Source organism: Falco peregrinus, chromosome 9, assembly GCF_023634155.1.
Source record: "Falco peregrinus isolate bFalPer1 chromosome 9, bFalPer1.pri, whole genome shotgun sequence".
In the NCBI taxonomy this organism is placed as follows: domain Eukaryota; kingdom Metazoa; phylum Chordata; class Aves; order Falconiformes; family Falconidae; genus Falco; species Falco peregrinus.
The window spans coordinates 27,061,882-27,074,926 of NC_073729.1; the positions used below are offsets into that span (position 1 = coordinate 27,061,882).

The window sequence follows — 13,045 nt, forward strand, 5'->3', positions numbered from 1 at the left end:
CATACTATTGAATTATGCTGGTTTAGCAACCTCGTGCCCCCAAACTTCTGCCTACACTATGCACTGAAATTAACATTCTACGTACTGGTTATCAGTAACGACAACCTGTAACGCAGAACGGAGCAGCAGCGGGCCCGCGTAAGCAGGTGCTTGGCTACCGTGGCTACTGTACACCGCTGGCACCGCACCGCCGAGCCCCGTTCCCGCTCCTCCTGCGGGCCCCGGTGCTGGGGCTGCGGCAGCTCCCGCTCGGCACGGCAGGCAGGGGCGCTGGGCAGGCAGGGGCGCTGGGCAGGCAGGGGCGCTGGGCAGGCAGGGGCGCTGGGCAGGCAGGGGCGCTGGGCAGGCAGCGGGGCTCTCACAGCCATCAGGGCGGCTGCAGCACGTCCGAGCGGCGCCAGATCTCCCGGCCGCAGGAGGCGCCAGCGCAGCCGAAGACGGCTCCTGGCGGCCCGGCCCTGAGGGGGCTCCCAGGCGGCTCCCCGCGGCCCTGCCCTGAGGGGGCTCCCCGTGGCCTGGCCGAGGCACCCCTGCTCCCACCCCGCTGCAAAACCGCCTCGCCCCGCGCCGCCCCCTCCGCGGCAGCTGACCGGCTAGGTGAGGCCGCCACAGGTGCGGAGAGAGGAGAAGCCTCTGCGCGGGGATGCCTGACGGTAAGGGAAACCCGCCTTGCGACCCGCGCCTGCGGTGGCGATTGGCCCGTATGCCGGCCGCGCGGGCAGTGATTGGCTGGAGACTACCGGCGCTGGAAGTGATTGGTCGGCGGGAAGCGGTGCCTTGGTGTGCCGCGGCGGTCAGGTGAGGGGCGCCATGCTGGGGGGCTTCGCCGCCGACCCCCCGCGGCCAGCAGCTCTGCCGGCGCTGAGGTGGCTGGTGGCACGGGGGTGCGGGGCCTTTGCCTCCCAGTAACAAAGTTCTTGAGGGAAGTGCTAGCCACTGCGTGGGCGAAGGTCTTCCCCCCTGGTCGAAAGGAGGCACACAGAAGGGGATTCATGTTTTCTCTGGCATGTCTGACTAGGACAGAGGAAAGAGGCCTGTGAGGTGATAGCCAGGCTGCAGTGGAGGCTGCTGCATTCTTTTCTTGGAAAAATGATTAAAACAATTCTCTAAATTTGTTACTTTTGTATTACTTAGGAGTACAGAAATTACTGCTGTGTGTTCCCGGTTGCTTGTTCTTCCTATTTTTAATGATTATTTCCATTTGTTTTGTCTAGTTCTGTGATACCTGGGAAACCAAAAGTGCCTGTGGCACATTGGGCAATATAGATTAATTTATACAAAGCATAAAGAGTTTGTTGGGTTTTTTTAATACATTGACTCTCAAAAGAAGATACTTAGGTCAGCTTTTGAGTATTAAGAAAATGTTTTCAGAAAACTATAATTTTTACATCTTCCTTTTTGGTGATAGTCATGTCAGAGCACACCGCTATGTATAATTAGGATAGCTTTTTTCCCTGCATGCGTTCATCACATTTTTCTTAAATGATTTAATTTATTATTTTATAATGAGGCCCTTCTGGAGTTCTGCTGTTGACTTACCTATTCTGAATAAATTAGTGAAGGTTTTTTTGTTGTTTTTTTCCTTGTGGAGAAATACAGACTGTCCGCTGCAGGACCCTCTGTTCCTCCATTGCCAAAGTTGATCCTTCCTTCCCCTCTCATTTTAAGCAATTGCTTATCCACGCAAGGGGTTTCATTATATCCCCAGTCAGTTTAATTTCCTAAACAGTATTTAGCCGAGTGACAAATTCTGGAATTTGTAATGTATTTTGACTGATCGCTGGTGTTCGTGAAACTGATTTGAGTCTAAGTCAGTGAATTGTGTTTTGGTGATGTGATGGTTGTTCCCTTATGCAGCTGCGTAGATGAACTGCAAAAATGGCAGCCAGGAGTGAGATGCAGGTATGTGTTTATGGACCAGAATAGTTGAGTATTGATTGTTTTAATTACTAGCTTAAAGCGCTGCTTCTGGTATTTAATTACAAGTAAAATTTGCAGTGTGGAAAAGAATGTTGTAGGAAGAAATTTTCCTTTGATGTAGGTTAGTGCTAAGTAGCTGGGTAGGAAGCAAGAGGAATTGGAAATAGTTACTGATTAAAATCATGCATTTGACATACATGAATCAGTTGGAATGACGCTTGAGCTCAAAATGCTGAAGTCTGTTTATAACTGGTCTAGAAAGAATAGAGGGGCAAAATAGTCGAGGAAGGCAGTAGTGCTCAAATATATTAACATCTTTTAAAATCAGTAATAGATAACTTAGAAATGCAAAGTATTATATGTAGTAAGGATGGGATATTAACACAGGGAGAACTTATATAAGCATTTGTTTGTAGCATGAGGAAAGAAAGAACATTCAGTTAAGGAAAACTGGCACATAATTAAAAACTCGGTTCATAAGTATTTGCATGATTAGTGTATTAGATATGATGTTCCATGCTTTAGGTTTTACATTTATCAATTCTGTGATTCAGAATATTTTCTTAGAATGCAACAGGTGATTGCATAAAACCTATGCTAAATCTTGCTAAATTAGTATTGGTGTTAAACATACAGTAATACAGTTGCTCTGTTTTATCGTTGACAGTTTGAAAAGTTAATTGATGAAGTTACAAGAAAAAAAGATTTCCGATTATTAGAACAGTTTGTGGCAGCAGAAGACTGTGAAAATGCCTCTCACAAATGCAGCAACCAGTTTGTCAACAAATTAGACAAGCTTCTCTGTTGGGTAATATAATTATTACATTAGCGTAATCTATATGGTCATTTTAATAGTCTGAAAAAATGTTTTTCATTTGGCTTGGTTTATACCAGCAGTTGATTTGAAAAACTGAAATAAAATTAAAGAACAAAAATTCTACTTCAGGCTACAATTAAGGTGGCTTTTGAAAACAAAAAGGCATCTGGTTAATTAAATACAGGTTCCTCTAGAACTGTATACTAAAGTCAGTGTTGTAATTTCAATTTCAGGAACTTGACAAACAAGAAGTCAAAACTATTTCCACTTTACTAAATTCTGTTCAGAAATGTTGGAACAAAATCAGCATAGCAGGAGAAGATGGGGTCCCAGCAATGATAAAACATGGCTTTATTGGAAGGATAAGTAAAACTATATAAAGCATACGTGAACTTCTTAAAAATATATATATAATTTAATAGAGCATGCGTAAGTAATGCCTGACTGCTGAACAGCTTAGTATTTGATTTGGCCCTTGACTGTTTCTGAATTAAGAATTTCCCATAACTTTGCAACAAACGTTATTCAGATTTAAATGTTCCTTGACAAGTGACTCCTTATAAAGTGATGCTGCTCTAAGTGAAGGTATTGCAAATTATGCAATATATAATTAATTTAGAAATGCTTACAACAAGGTGATATCTTTATATGAACTTGCTATACTGCTTTTGATTGAGGAGTTGGAATTTCCTGGTGCAATTTATTAATTATTTTGTTAATACTTGCAACAGCAATAATGTACCTTTTCTTTCAACAGGTTGTAGTGCTACTCAGATTATTTGGTGTTATTTCGATCTGTACATTGAATACATTAAATCAGTTGTAACTCAACATAATAAATATACCGAAAAATAGATACCACTTCTTACTACTTTCACCAGAGACTTTACTGAAGAAAATTAATGGCAATATCAGATGTGTTACTCGATTGCCTTCTCAACTGCTTTACTAAAAAAAACCCCTGGTGTTAACTTCATGCTTATATTCACATCTGCAAACATACTTTTCCATTCAGCCATTATCCATTTTCAGCTCTTTTGTTTGTGATGGCAGGTGTAAAAGTAGTCCTCTAGTTTTTGTGTTAAAAAATCAGCTACAGAAATTACCTTAGTTTGAAATCACCTACATTTGTTTAGTGTGAGTGAAAAATTTCAGTCTGGCACTAAAGTATGTTCAGCAGACTGGTAATGTTGCTGTTGTTTCAATCATTGTATAGTTTGTATAATTTTACTTCAGTATAATATGTATTATTGTCCTTCTTCATGCTATTAAAATAGATTTATTTTCCCTTTACATGGTTAATTGGTTTGAAAAGGTAAAAAGAATTTTGATCCGTGGAGGAAATGAAAAGAATGAAATGCTTACAAATCTGGCTGAAGATTTCTTCAACATGTTGCTGGTAAAAATATTTTGATAATAAAATACATTGTGTGTATTATTAATAAATTACTAGTAAATTAATTACCAGTAGTTTATCAACAAAAGAATTTCAAATGTGTTTCTATTGTTTCCATTTAATATCCTTTGAAAGTTAATGTTACAATGATTTCTGATACAGATTGTAAGTCTTTTTGGATAAACAATTTGCCTGTATTCATACTCATTTTCTGTTCATGATCAGCATCATGAAATAAAGAAAAGAACTTAAGTGTTCAGTGAACAAAAAAATTTAATCTTACTCTAATTTTGATTACATAAATTATTGGTATGCTAATCCCAGGACCTCAAATTTATAAATCTGTGAGGTTTTTCAGTGCATAAAAAAAATTATCATTGGGGAAGTAATTTCCATAAATTTAACTGAAATACAATATTGGAAAATGACACTTGGTATTAGAAGAAGTCTCATGTTCTTCATTAAGGATGAGATAATTTTATAATCTTAAATGCTTTTTGATTACTTGCTTTAGGTACGCTACCTGATTTTCATGCTGTAATATTTACAGTATCAAAATGATTTGTTTTGGTTTTGTTTTTTTATTGTAGGCTATATGTGATAGCAGACCTGAAGGTGAGCTTTAAAAAAGTGTATGGTAGATATGATAGTTAACCTTAAAATGTCTCTTCAGAATACTTAATCAGTGTATTTTTAAAATAATCTCATGCCCAAGGGACTTACATAGTGGTGCACAGGAATAGTAACATCGTAAAGAGCCATATTTGCTATAAACTTTAAATAACTGTTTTGTCTTGCATTTAACCATTAAGCTTAAGATGTTTGGTTGGGTCTTTTTTAATATCAGTAATCTTGTATGGACAGGAAGACATACTATATTTTATTTCTAAATGAAAATGAATCTTTATCCAGATGCTGATGAGGGGGTACCCTAATACACTTTTTATAACTAATTGATTTCCTCCTATTCATTAGGTAAAATGCAAATACTAGAAAACTTTGTTGTGAGAACATGTACACTCATCACTGACGTAAGAATTAATATTTATGTTCAGCAGGAGGTAAACACTCTTCTTTCTAAGCAATAATTTTCTGGTTAGTGTTTTAACTGTACAGATGCTGCAAAAGGAAGACTATTGTGGTGCTCTAGTAGAGAAGAATACGCTCTATTACAACTGCTATAAATAGGATTAAGATTCTTGGTTGTAAATTCCTTAGATACTTGTAGGAAACCTGCATACCTTCTAGTATATTACAAATGTCTCCTATTTATTTTTGTAAACTCAGGTTGTCAGGTTTTCCCTACAAATGTCTCCTATTTATTTTTGTAAACTCAGGTTGTCAGGTTTTCCCTTCCCCCCCCCCCCCCCAAGAAAGGGAAAGTTACGAAAAGTCTTCTATAAAGGCTGCATCCTCAAAGGAGAGGCTTTTTAATTCAAACTTAAGGTACACTTTAGCTCAGCAATCGACTACAGACAGCACTCCAGCTTTGAAAGTTTTGGGGATTTTTTGCTGTATTTAAGGCTGAAAAAATGAAGCATAGCCCTTTAACAGCTGATGTTCACATTAAAGCTTATGTAATTTATTGGAATTAATGTAGTTAGTATTAAGATAAATGGCATTTAAGGTAAGATAGAACTCATTTTCTTTTCTTGTTTTGCAATTATTTCTCTTCAGTGGTATGAAATACATTGCAAGGGCCCAAAATAAGAATAACTTAAACTTTATCAACTTATTTTATATTTAATCTCACTCCCCTTTTTCCACTCTTCTTAGGTAGTAAGAAAACTGAATTTAATGCTTGACAACACGCCTCGAGATGTCAGGAAAAAAATATTTGCTACAAAGGAAATGTTGCTTGTCATGTAAATAATCTTCAGTATAATTTTTATAGCATTATATCATTTGCATAGCTGGGAAGGCAGTTTTCACTAAGACATGCTGCATGCAGATTGGTCCCTGCTCAAATCACTTTTGCATTTGCTTTTGTGTTGCCAGTGGTAGTGGCTGTGGGCAGGTATTCACGTGGGTTATTCTCCATTACAAGCCTAAATTTACATCTTTCCTGATCTGGGTCTTCTCGTCCCAGTTGTTGTAAAATAATTAAATTCTTATTTGTAAGTATGTATGTAAAGTACAGTGAATCAGTCACTGGAAGGACAAGTTATTCACACTGGGAAACCTTTTTACAGCATTTGAAAAAATAAATAGAATAAAAATTACGTGTATCAGGTGGTTCACTTCCCCAGTAGTACTTTCAGATGTATATCCTTAGCATAACAGACTTACCCCTTTGATGACTAATAGTTTAGTGGAAGCAGGGTTTTATCTCGTACATTGAAAGCTTGTAATTAATAAACTTTACTTCTATGCTTTGTGTTGATGTCCTGTTTTGATGTAATGTTACATTGTTTGGCAGGAGTGACATGGGGAGCAGAATTTTGGATGCTGGAGGTGAGCAAAGGACGTAACAGACAATTTAGTAGTGAGCTTCTTAAAAAATTGCATGCAGACCCATTAAAGAAGCTGCAGAATGTTGTGATTAGAGTCCTCTGGAAAATAAAAATAGTGCATGAAAGCAATCTGCAAAATAGAATGTTTCAGATCTGTGTAGTGCATGGCTAACTGAAGTTTTCAGTCCTTTTCTTCTGTAGAATATAAGTTTTAAAATAAAAAAGATCATAAGGAAGTCAGTCTTTTGAGGATAGTGAAGTGCTAGCCATGTTTAGTAGTACTGTAACTTCTCTCAGGGATCACTTGGTATCCAACGGTTTCCCGGTTCTGACAGGTGAAAGTTGGAAAGTTCTTACCTCTTGCTTATACACCTAGTGTTGCTCTGATGTTCTTTGAAAGTTTGGTTGAAATTTCATTTTGAAACATAAGTTGTTTAGTCATTCTTATTCCCTTATCTATATATCCTTTTATCTATGAATCTTTTATGGGTTACATATTTGGATGTGATGTGATAACATAGTAGGAAATGTTCAGCAGTGCATATACCAGTTTCCTATGTAATATTTTTTTTCATATCATTAGTATCTTTAAAACTGCTGTTCCTGTAAAATGTGTTGTGCTGTAGACTATGACCTGCAAGTAGCCATTACAGAAGCTTTATGCAGAATGGTATCAGAGAAACAAAGACGAGAACTGGCATGCAAGTGGTTTCCCATGGAGTTTGTGTCCACTGCATTTAAAGGAATTAAAGATTCTGAGTTTGAAACAGTAAGTCTTTCGAAAAATATTTACAGGCAGGTAAACATTCATTTTACAAACCTTTAAGAAATTTTTGTGTTTTAATAGGATTGCAGAAAATTTCTTAACCAGGTGAATGGCATGCTTGGAGACAAAAGAAGGTAAAACTGAATTTTTTTTGAAAGCCAATATATTTTCTTTTTTGGATTTCTTGACCGTTCCTTGGGAGTTACCTTTGTATCATAAAGACTGGTTTTGGGAAACTCTGAATTAAAAGAATACAAGCAAATAAGATGAATATTGCTGTGTTAGGAAGTCAACAACCACATGAAGTTAAGATAGTTTAAAAATATTAAACAGTAAAGAAATTGAGTAATACCATCTTTTGGTACGTTGTCACTAATACTGTCTTCTCTATTAAGATGTTAATTTTTTGTAATTCCCATTATTTGGAAAAAACACAAACATGTTTCAGATTAGTAGATAATTGCTTGAAGAACTGGTCACTAAATAAAGGACATGCATTTGAAAAGATCTTTAAAAATATAAAGTGTTTGCTTCACTTCCTTTAATAAATGTTTGTAAGAAGCCAGTTTTTGTATTCTAGTCAGTTCCACTGGAAAATTTTGAGATGCTCAATAATTGAGTAAACATCATTAACAATAGCTAGTAATCGGTTAGCGTATATTCCTTTATTGATTTAGTGTATTTCCATTGAGATAATCGATGAGAACATCTGGTAGAGAAATGGGACATGAAAAAGAAAAGAAAATACGAGCTTTTTTCTTACGCATATGATCACATGCTCTGCATCTTACTTTTTATGTGTCATGACAGCGAAGAGATTGTATGTCTTTCTGTCAGGTGTATATTCAGCTTGAATACTGTTCTTAAAATACCAGATAAGCTAGATATATGAATGTTGTGACAAGAGGTCTGAGACCGCTGCTTTCATTGTGAGGCTATATACTTTTTCATGGTGTCTCCTTTGGGAAAGAAATGCAGTCAAGTGACTGCTCTTTTGATTGCTCTGATCTCTTGGTCTCTAAAGCACACAAGATTTGTGCTGAAAATACAGTCCAGTCGCTGTGTTCAGATACGAACAATGTATTTACAGCATTTTAGGATACTTGACAAAATACCCTTTTCTTACAGGGTTTTTACATATCCGTGTTTATCAGCAGCTCTTGGTGAATATGAGGTAAGTTTCAGACTTAATCATATCCGCAGATTTTCGTTAGTGCAGTTGAAGGATTTCTGCCTTCTAGTAAAGAAAGAGTAAGCATCAAGTAAAAAAAAATATCTTTTTTTTTTTTCAGGTGTATACAGATCTGCATGTATTCAAAGTTTCTCAGACTAACACAAAGCCTGTTAGCTGGTATAAATCATTGTTCTCAGCTCTTACTCTTTTTATCTTAATGTTTTTGTTTTAGCTACAAATACCAATGGATGAAAATCTTGAAGAATTTTGGATTGATTTTAATGTTGGTAGCAGAAGTATATCATTCTATGTGGCAGCAGATGATGCAGTAAGCTAATTTTTGTTTGCCATACTAGATTGTTCTGAGGCAGTAGATACACATATTTCCAAGTGTATCAAATTTGTTTCCCCCATCAAAGGTACACATGCAGTTACAGTGTGGAGGGGAAAAAACCTGGATTCGGTGTACATATTTAGATCAAACAATTTCAAAGTAGTGGCTTTCTAATACTGTTTGCAAACAGTTTTAACACATGCACCTGTGAACAAGAAGCCATTTACAAAATTTCAGTTACAGTTGAGTCCCACCTACAAAAATTGTTTAGTTTAATGTCTCTGGCAAAGCTCTTTGAAAATGTTCACTCTTATAAATGGAGCTTCTGTTCATTGTCACTCCTTGTATTGTAACAGAGGATTAAAAAAATTTAAAAATTGTCCTCACTGAATAACTTTTTGACCACTGCACTTCATTTAATTGTAATATAATGCTTTTCTATCTTTAAAAATATGCATTTTTCAAATAAGGATCATCAGTGGGAAACAGTTGTTATACCCGAAGAAGAGGTAGCCCTATACAGCCTTGAAGGTATTGGTGTTCAAAAATGTGACCTTTGTTACACACTAACTTGGATTTTCAAATTGATTAATAGTAAAGTACTGACTCAATTCTCAGCAAAGCAAAATTTCCACTTAAAATATTATAGGTACTGTTTTTATCTGGGCTAAAATTGCATTGCAGTGACATTTGCATTTTAGGCATGCAGGTATGATTTTATTAAAATAATTTTAAAATAATGTCTTGCATCACATTAGAGTTAATTTCAATGCAGAATAAGGCATAAGACAGTGACATTTAATAATGTTCCTTTTAAACTACTTAGAATAGTTTTGTATGTGTCTGTAATTTGTCTGCAGCAATGGTAAATAACCTTCAAAAGAAAATTCCACAGGGCAATATACAGAACAAGTATTTCTAAAAGATTGAATCTTGAATTGTTTCACTAATAAAATTTATTGTAGGATAGAGTGAATTAAATAAAATATATATCTTAATAGCTGAACTGAAGAATGCCAGCAAGTTTCATGTATTTGCAAATATTACATGAGATCTTGCTAAATTGTAGTGAAACTACTTTTCAAATTTTGTTTTTGTCCAGAAAAAGATTCAAAGAAATTATTAACAATAGATCTAAAAAGACCAATGAATGTGGGTAATCAAGAAGGAGATATATTTTTTTTATATTTTGATTATATCTTGGACATCAAAGATGTAACCAGAAAGATTTATGGATTTAGTAAGTGTAAGGTAAGATTTAAACAACTTTCCAAATGGTTTCCAATGGATTCAAAATAAATGTCTCATTGTCACATAAATATTGTTATAGATGTGATTATCAGTATCTGTTTATACCAAATGTTTCTGATTAACATGACTGCTACAGAACAGTATTTATCCCATAATTTATTAAGCTTCAGTAAAGATGCCAAATAAGGATGAGGGGGAACGGCCTTAGGTCGCATCAGGGGAGGTTTAGTTGGCTATTGGGGAAAATGCCTTCACTGCAAGGGTGGCCCAGCACTGAAACAGGCTACCCAGGGAAGTGGTGGAGTCGCCATCCCTGGATGTATTTAAAAGATGAGTAGATGTGGCACACTGGGACATGGTTTAGTGGTGGGTGTGGCAGTGCTGGGTTAACGGTTGGACTCAATGATCTTAAAGCTCTTTTTCAACATAAATGATTTTGTGATTCTAAGATTTAGAATTAATTGCAACAAAACTAGCTGGAAAAGGATCATCATAGCTTAATGTCAAGTTTTGCATAGCATGTATAATTTTCCAGAAGCACAAGAACTGGATGCTTAGAAATACAGAAGTCTTTCAGAAATGCTTCATTAGCAATACCATTTTGCAGTATGCTTACCGCTCTTACGAATTTACTCATTTAGTAAAAAATTTTTAGCAAGCCATAGCTTATTCCTTCCAGCTTGTAACAAACTGCTTTGCCCTGAACTCTTGACAGACTGAGAAACTCATGAGGAAAAGAACTGCTGTGAGCTTGAAGAATTCATTTTCCCCTCTAACCTGTTTTCAGACACCTGAGATCTGACTCTAAATATTTTTTTCCATTTATTGTGTAGTAATAATAATAAAAAATATTGAGAAAAGTGTGTATTTTACATAAATGGTTACTCACTTTGTAGGACTTTAGTAAGAAGCAGTCTGCATCAGTTGCCAAAACAACTGTACATGTCATTTTTGATGAAAGAGGATCACAGGTATTTTATTTCAGTATGCCAAGATGGTTGTTTTCTTGATTTATATATTTAGTCTGATTATTAGCTAATTTGTGATCATTCACCATAAAAATAAGGACTTCTAAAATGCCAGTCAGTAAAAATAACTCTAAAACCAGTTAAGTGATCTCTAGTAAGTATGTGTGTATATTGTATATTTGGGAGGACACCAATATTAATATCCAAATCTTAGAATACTTCAGACAGATGCACACAAGGGAAATTCTTTGATGTGAATTGTGATTTGATAATCCATCCTAACTTATGAAAAATAAGTTAGGTCAGATGCTTTTCAAAGTAAAAGTGTATAAGCTCTGAAGTTTATCAAAATCGAGAGGGGAATGTGTTAGGGTAAAGAAGTTGCGCTCTGTGTGTTCATATAAATACAAAATATAAAGCATAATAAAATCCAAATATTGTATAAAAATTAAAAAAATCCAAATATTACATAGGTTCTGGTACCAGAAAGTCAGTTGTTGCCACATTTAGAAGAAGAGGAGCAACTCAGTAAGTACAAAATCCAGCAACTTCCTGGAACTTTGAGGACTCCGAAGAAAAATCACATTCAAGAAAAATGCAGAGGTCGTTCCTCCGAGGTAAGTAGGATTATCAAAACAGTAAAATACCAGTCAATTTCAATATTTATCATATTTTATATTATAAAACTTCTGTTATTTTACGGTTGGGATATAATTAATACAGGATTTGTTTTATCACTTGACACTGAGCTGTATAAATGCCTTTGCAAAAAAAATATATCTCATTATTATGTATTTTGAAATTATAACAATGTGACACAAATAAAAATAATTTGTTAATGTTCTTTAGACCATCATGCTCTGAGAATTAAAGAGAAATATTTTCAAGACACGCATATATCTCTTAGGATATGCAAAAGTCTAGTGTAGCCTCTGGAGACTTGTTAATGATCAGCAATAGTTATAGCTGTAATTAGAGGCAAGTCATACAGGCTTGGCATTCACAAATACTGATGATTACAAAAAGCATGTGGTTTTCAAGGTGAATCCTGTATTCTGGATTATTCAAATCACAATTTCATGGGACCGCTGCTATGCATAACCGATTCTGTGGTTTAAACTGACAGGAGCCCAGTTCTTTAAGCCTGGTGTTCCTTTTGCCCCACAATCACTCTGAGATTATAAGTGTATTATGGTTCTGCTAGGGCTAACTGCAGAGATGCTAGGGATGGGGGAAAACATGAAGCAGTGTTGCCATGTCTTCATTGTGCAACAGACACACAGTGCATGTCTTGCTGGCAGTAGTCTAGTAAACCTGTCCCTGAGGTTCTGCTGGTTTATGGCTTATGTGATAGCTTTGCAGAAATTCCTGGGAATCATCTTGGTTACTTGATTGTTAACAAGGGACAGGATTTGTCCATGCTTTATTGAATTAATTTAGAAAACAACAATCACTGATCTCAGTTCAAACTAAATTATATAAAGTATTGTATAATTCAGGTGTTTGGTGAACTTTCTCTAAAAAGGGAGCTGCATAAAAATCATATGCCATTGATGTGTGCAGCAACGGTAACTGACATACCATCAGTAGAATGTATCAAAAGACTTGAAAGTAGATTTTCTAAAATCTTGTGTTGTCATCCTTAAGTCTGTGTATTGTGGTCAAGTTTTTTCTGTTCTTCAAGAGAACTACATCTTGTAAAAGGAAAGTGTCTGAAGCATCTGTGTTTATTCCTGGAACTACAAGATTTTCCACAAGGAGTCCACTGGTATTTGCTAGCATGTGTAAGTTTGCCAGTACTTTCAGGTTAAAAATATGCTATAAATCATCTTTGAAATACAAGCATGAACTGTGATCCTTTGCAGAGCTGGGAATGAAAAGTAGACCTTACAAAATATCTATAGCAGGTGCTTTAAACTTGAAATTTTTAAGCCAGGCCACTTGCTACTGGTCTATAGACAGGATG

At 36.1% G+C, this 13,045-nt stretch overlaps 1 protein-coding gene across 1 annotated transcript in view; it reads left to right on the forward strand.

The window, feature by feature from the left end:
• Positions 1–1,763: 1,763 nt before the first annotated feature.
• Positions 1,764–13,045, forward strand: part of SYCP2 (synaptonemal complex protein 2) — a 32,043-nt gene continuing 20,761 nt past the window's right edge. The window contains exons 1-17 of the mRNA XM_055814556.1: positions 1,764–1,902; positions 2,588–2,728; positions 2,971–3,099; positions 4,032–4,136; positions 4,724–4,748; positions 5,109–5,194; positions 5,910–5,998; positions 6,553–6,587; positions 7,213–7,355; positions 7,434–7,486; positions 8,481–8,526; positions 8,759–8,854; positions 9,331–9,391; positions 9,963–10,111; positions 11,008–11,082; positions 11,553–11,696; positions 12,764–12,863. Coding sequence (XP_055670531.1) covers positions 1,879–1,902; positions 2,588–2,728; positions 2,971–3,099; positions 4,032–4,136; positions 4,724–4,748; positions 5,109–5,194; positions 5,910–5,998; positions 6,553–6,587; positions 7,213–7,355; positions 7,434–7,486; positions 8,481–8,526; positions 8,759–8,854; positions 9,331–9,391; positions 9,963–10,111; positions 11,008–11,082; positions 11,553–11,696; positions 12,764–12,863 — 1,501 coding nt within the window. The 5' untranslated portion in view covers positions 1,764–1,878. The remainder of the gene's footprint in view (positions 1,903–2,587; positions 2,729–2,970; positions 3,100–4,031; positions 4,137–4,723; positions 4,749–5,108; positions 5,195–5,909; positions 5,999–6,552; positions 6,588–7,212; positions 7,356–7,433; positions 7,487–8,480; positions 8,527–8,758; positions 8,855–9,330; positions 9,392–9,962; positions 10,112–11,007; positions 11,083–11,552; positions 11,697–12,763; positions 12,864–13,045) is intronic.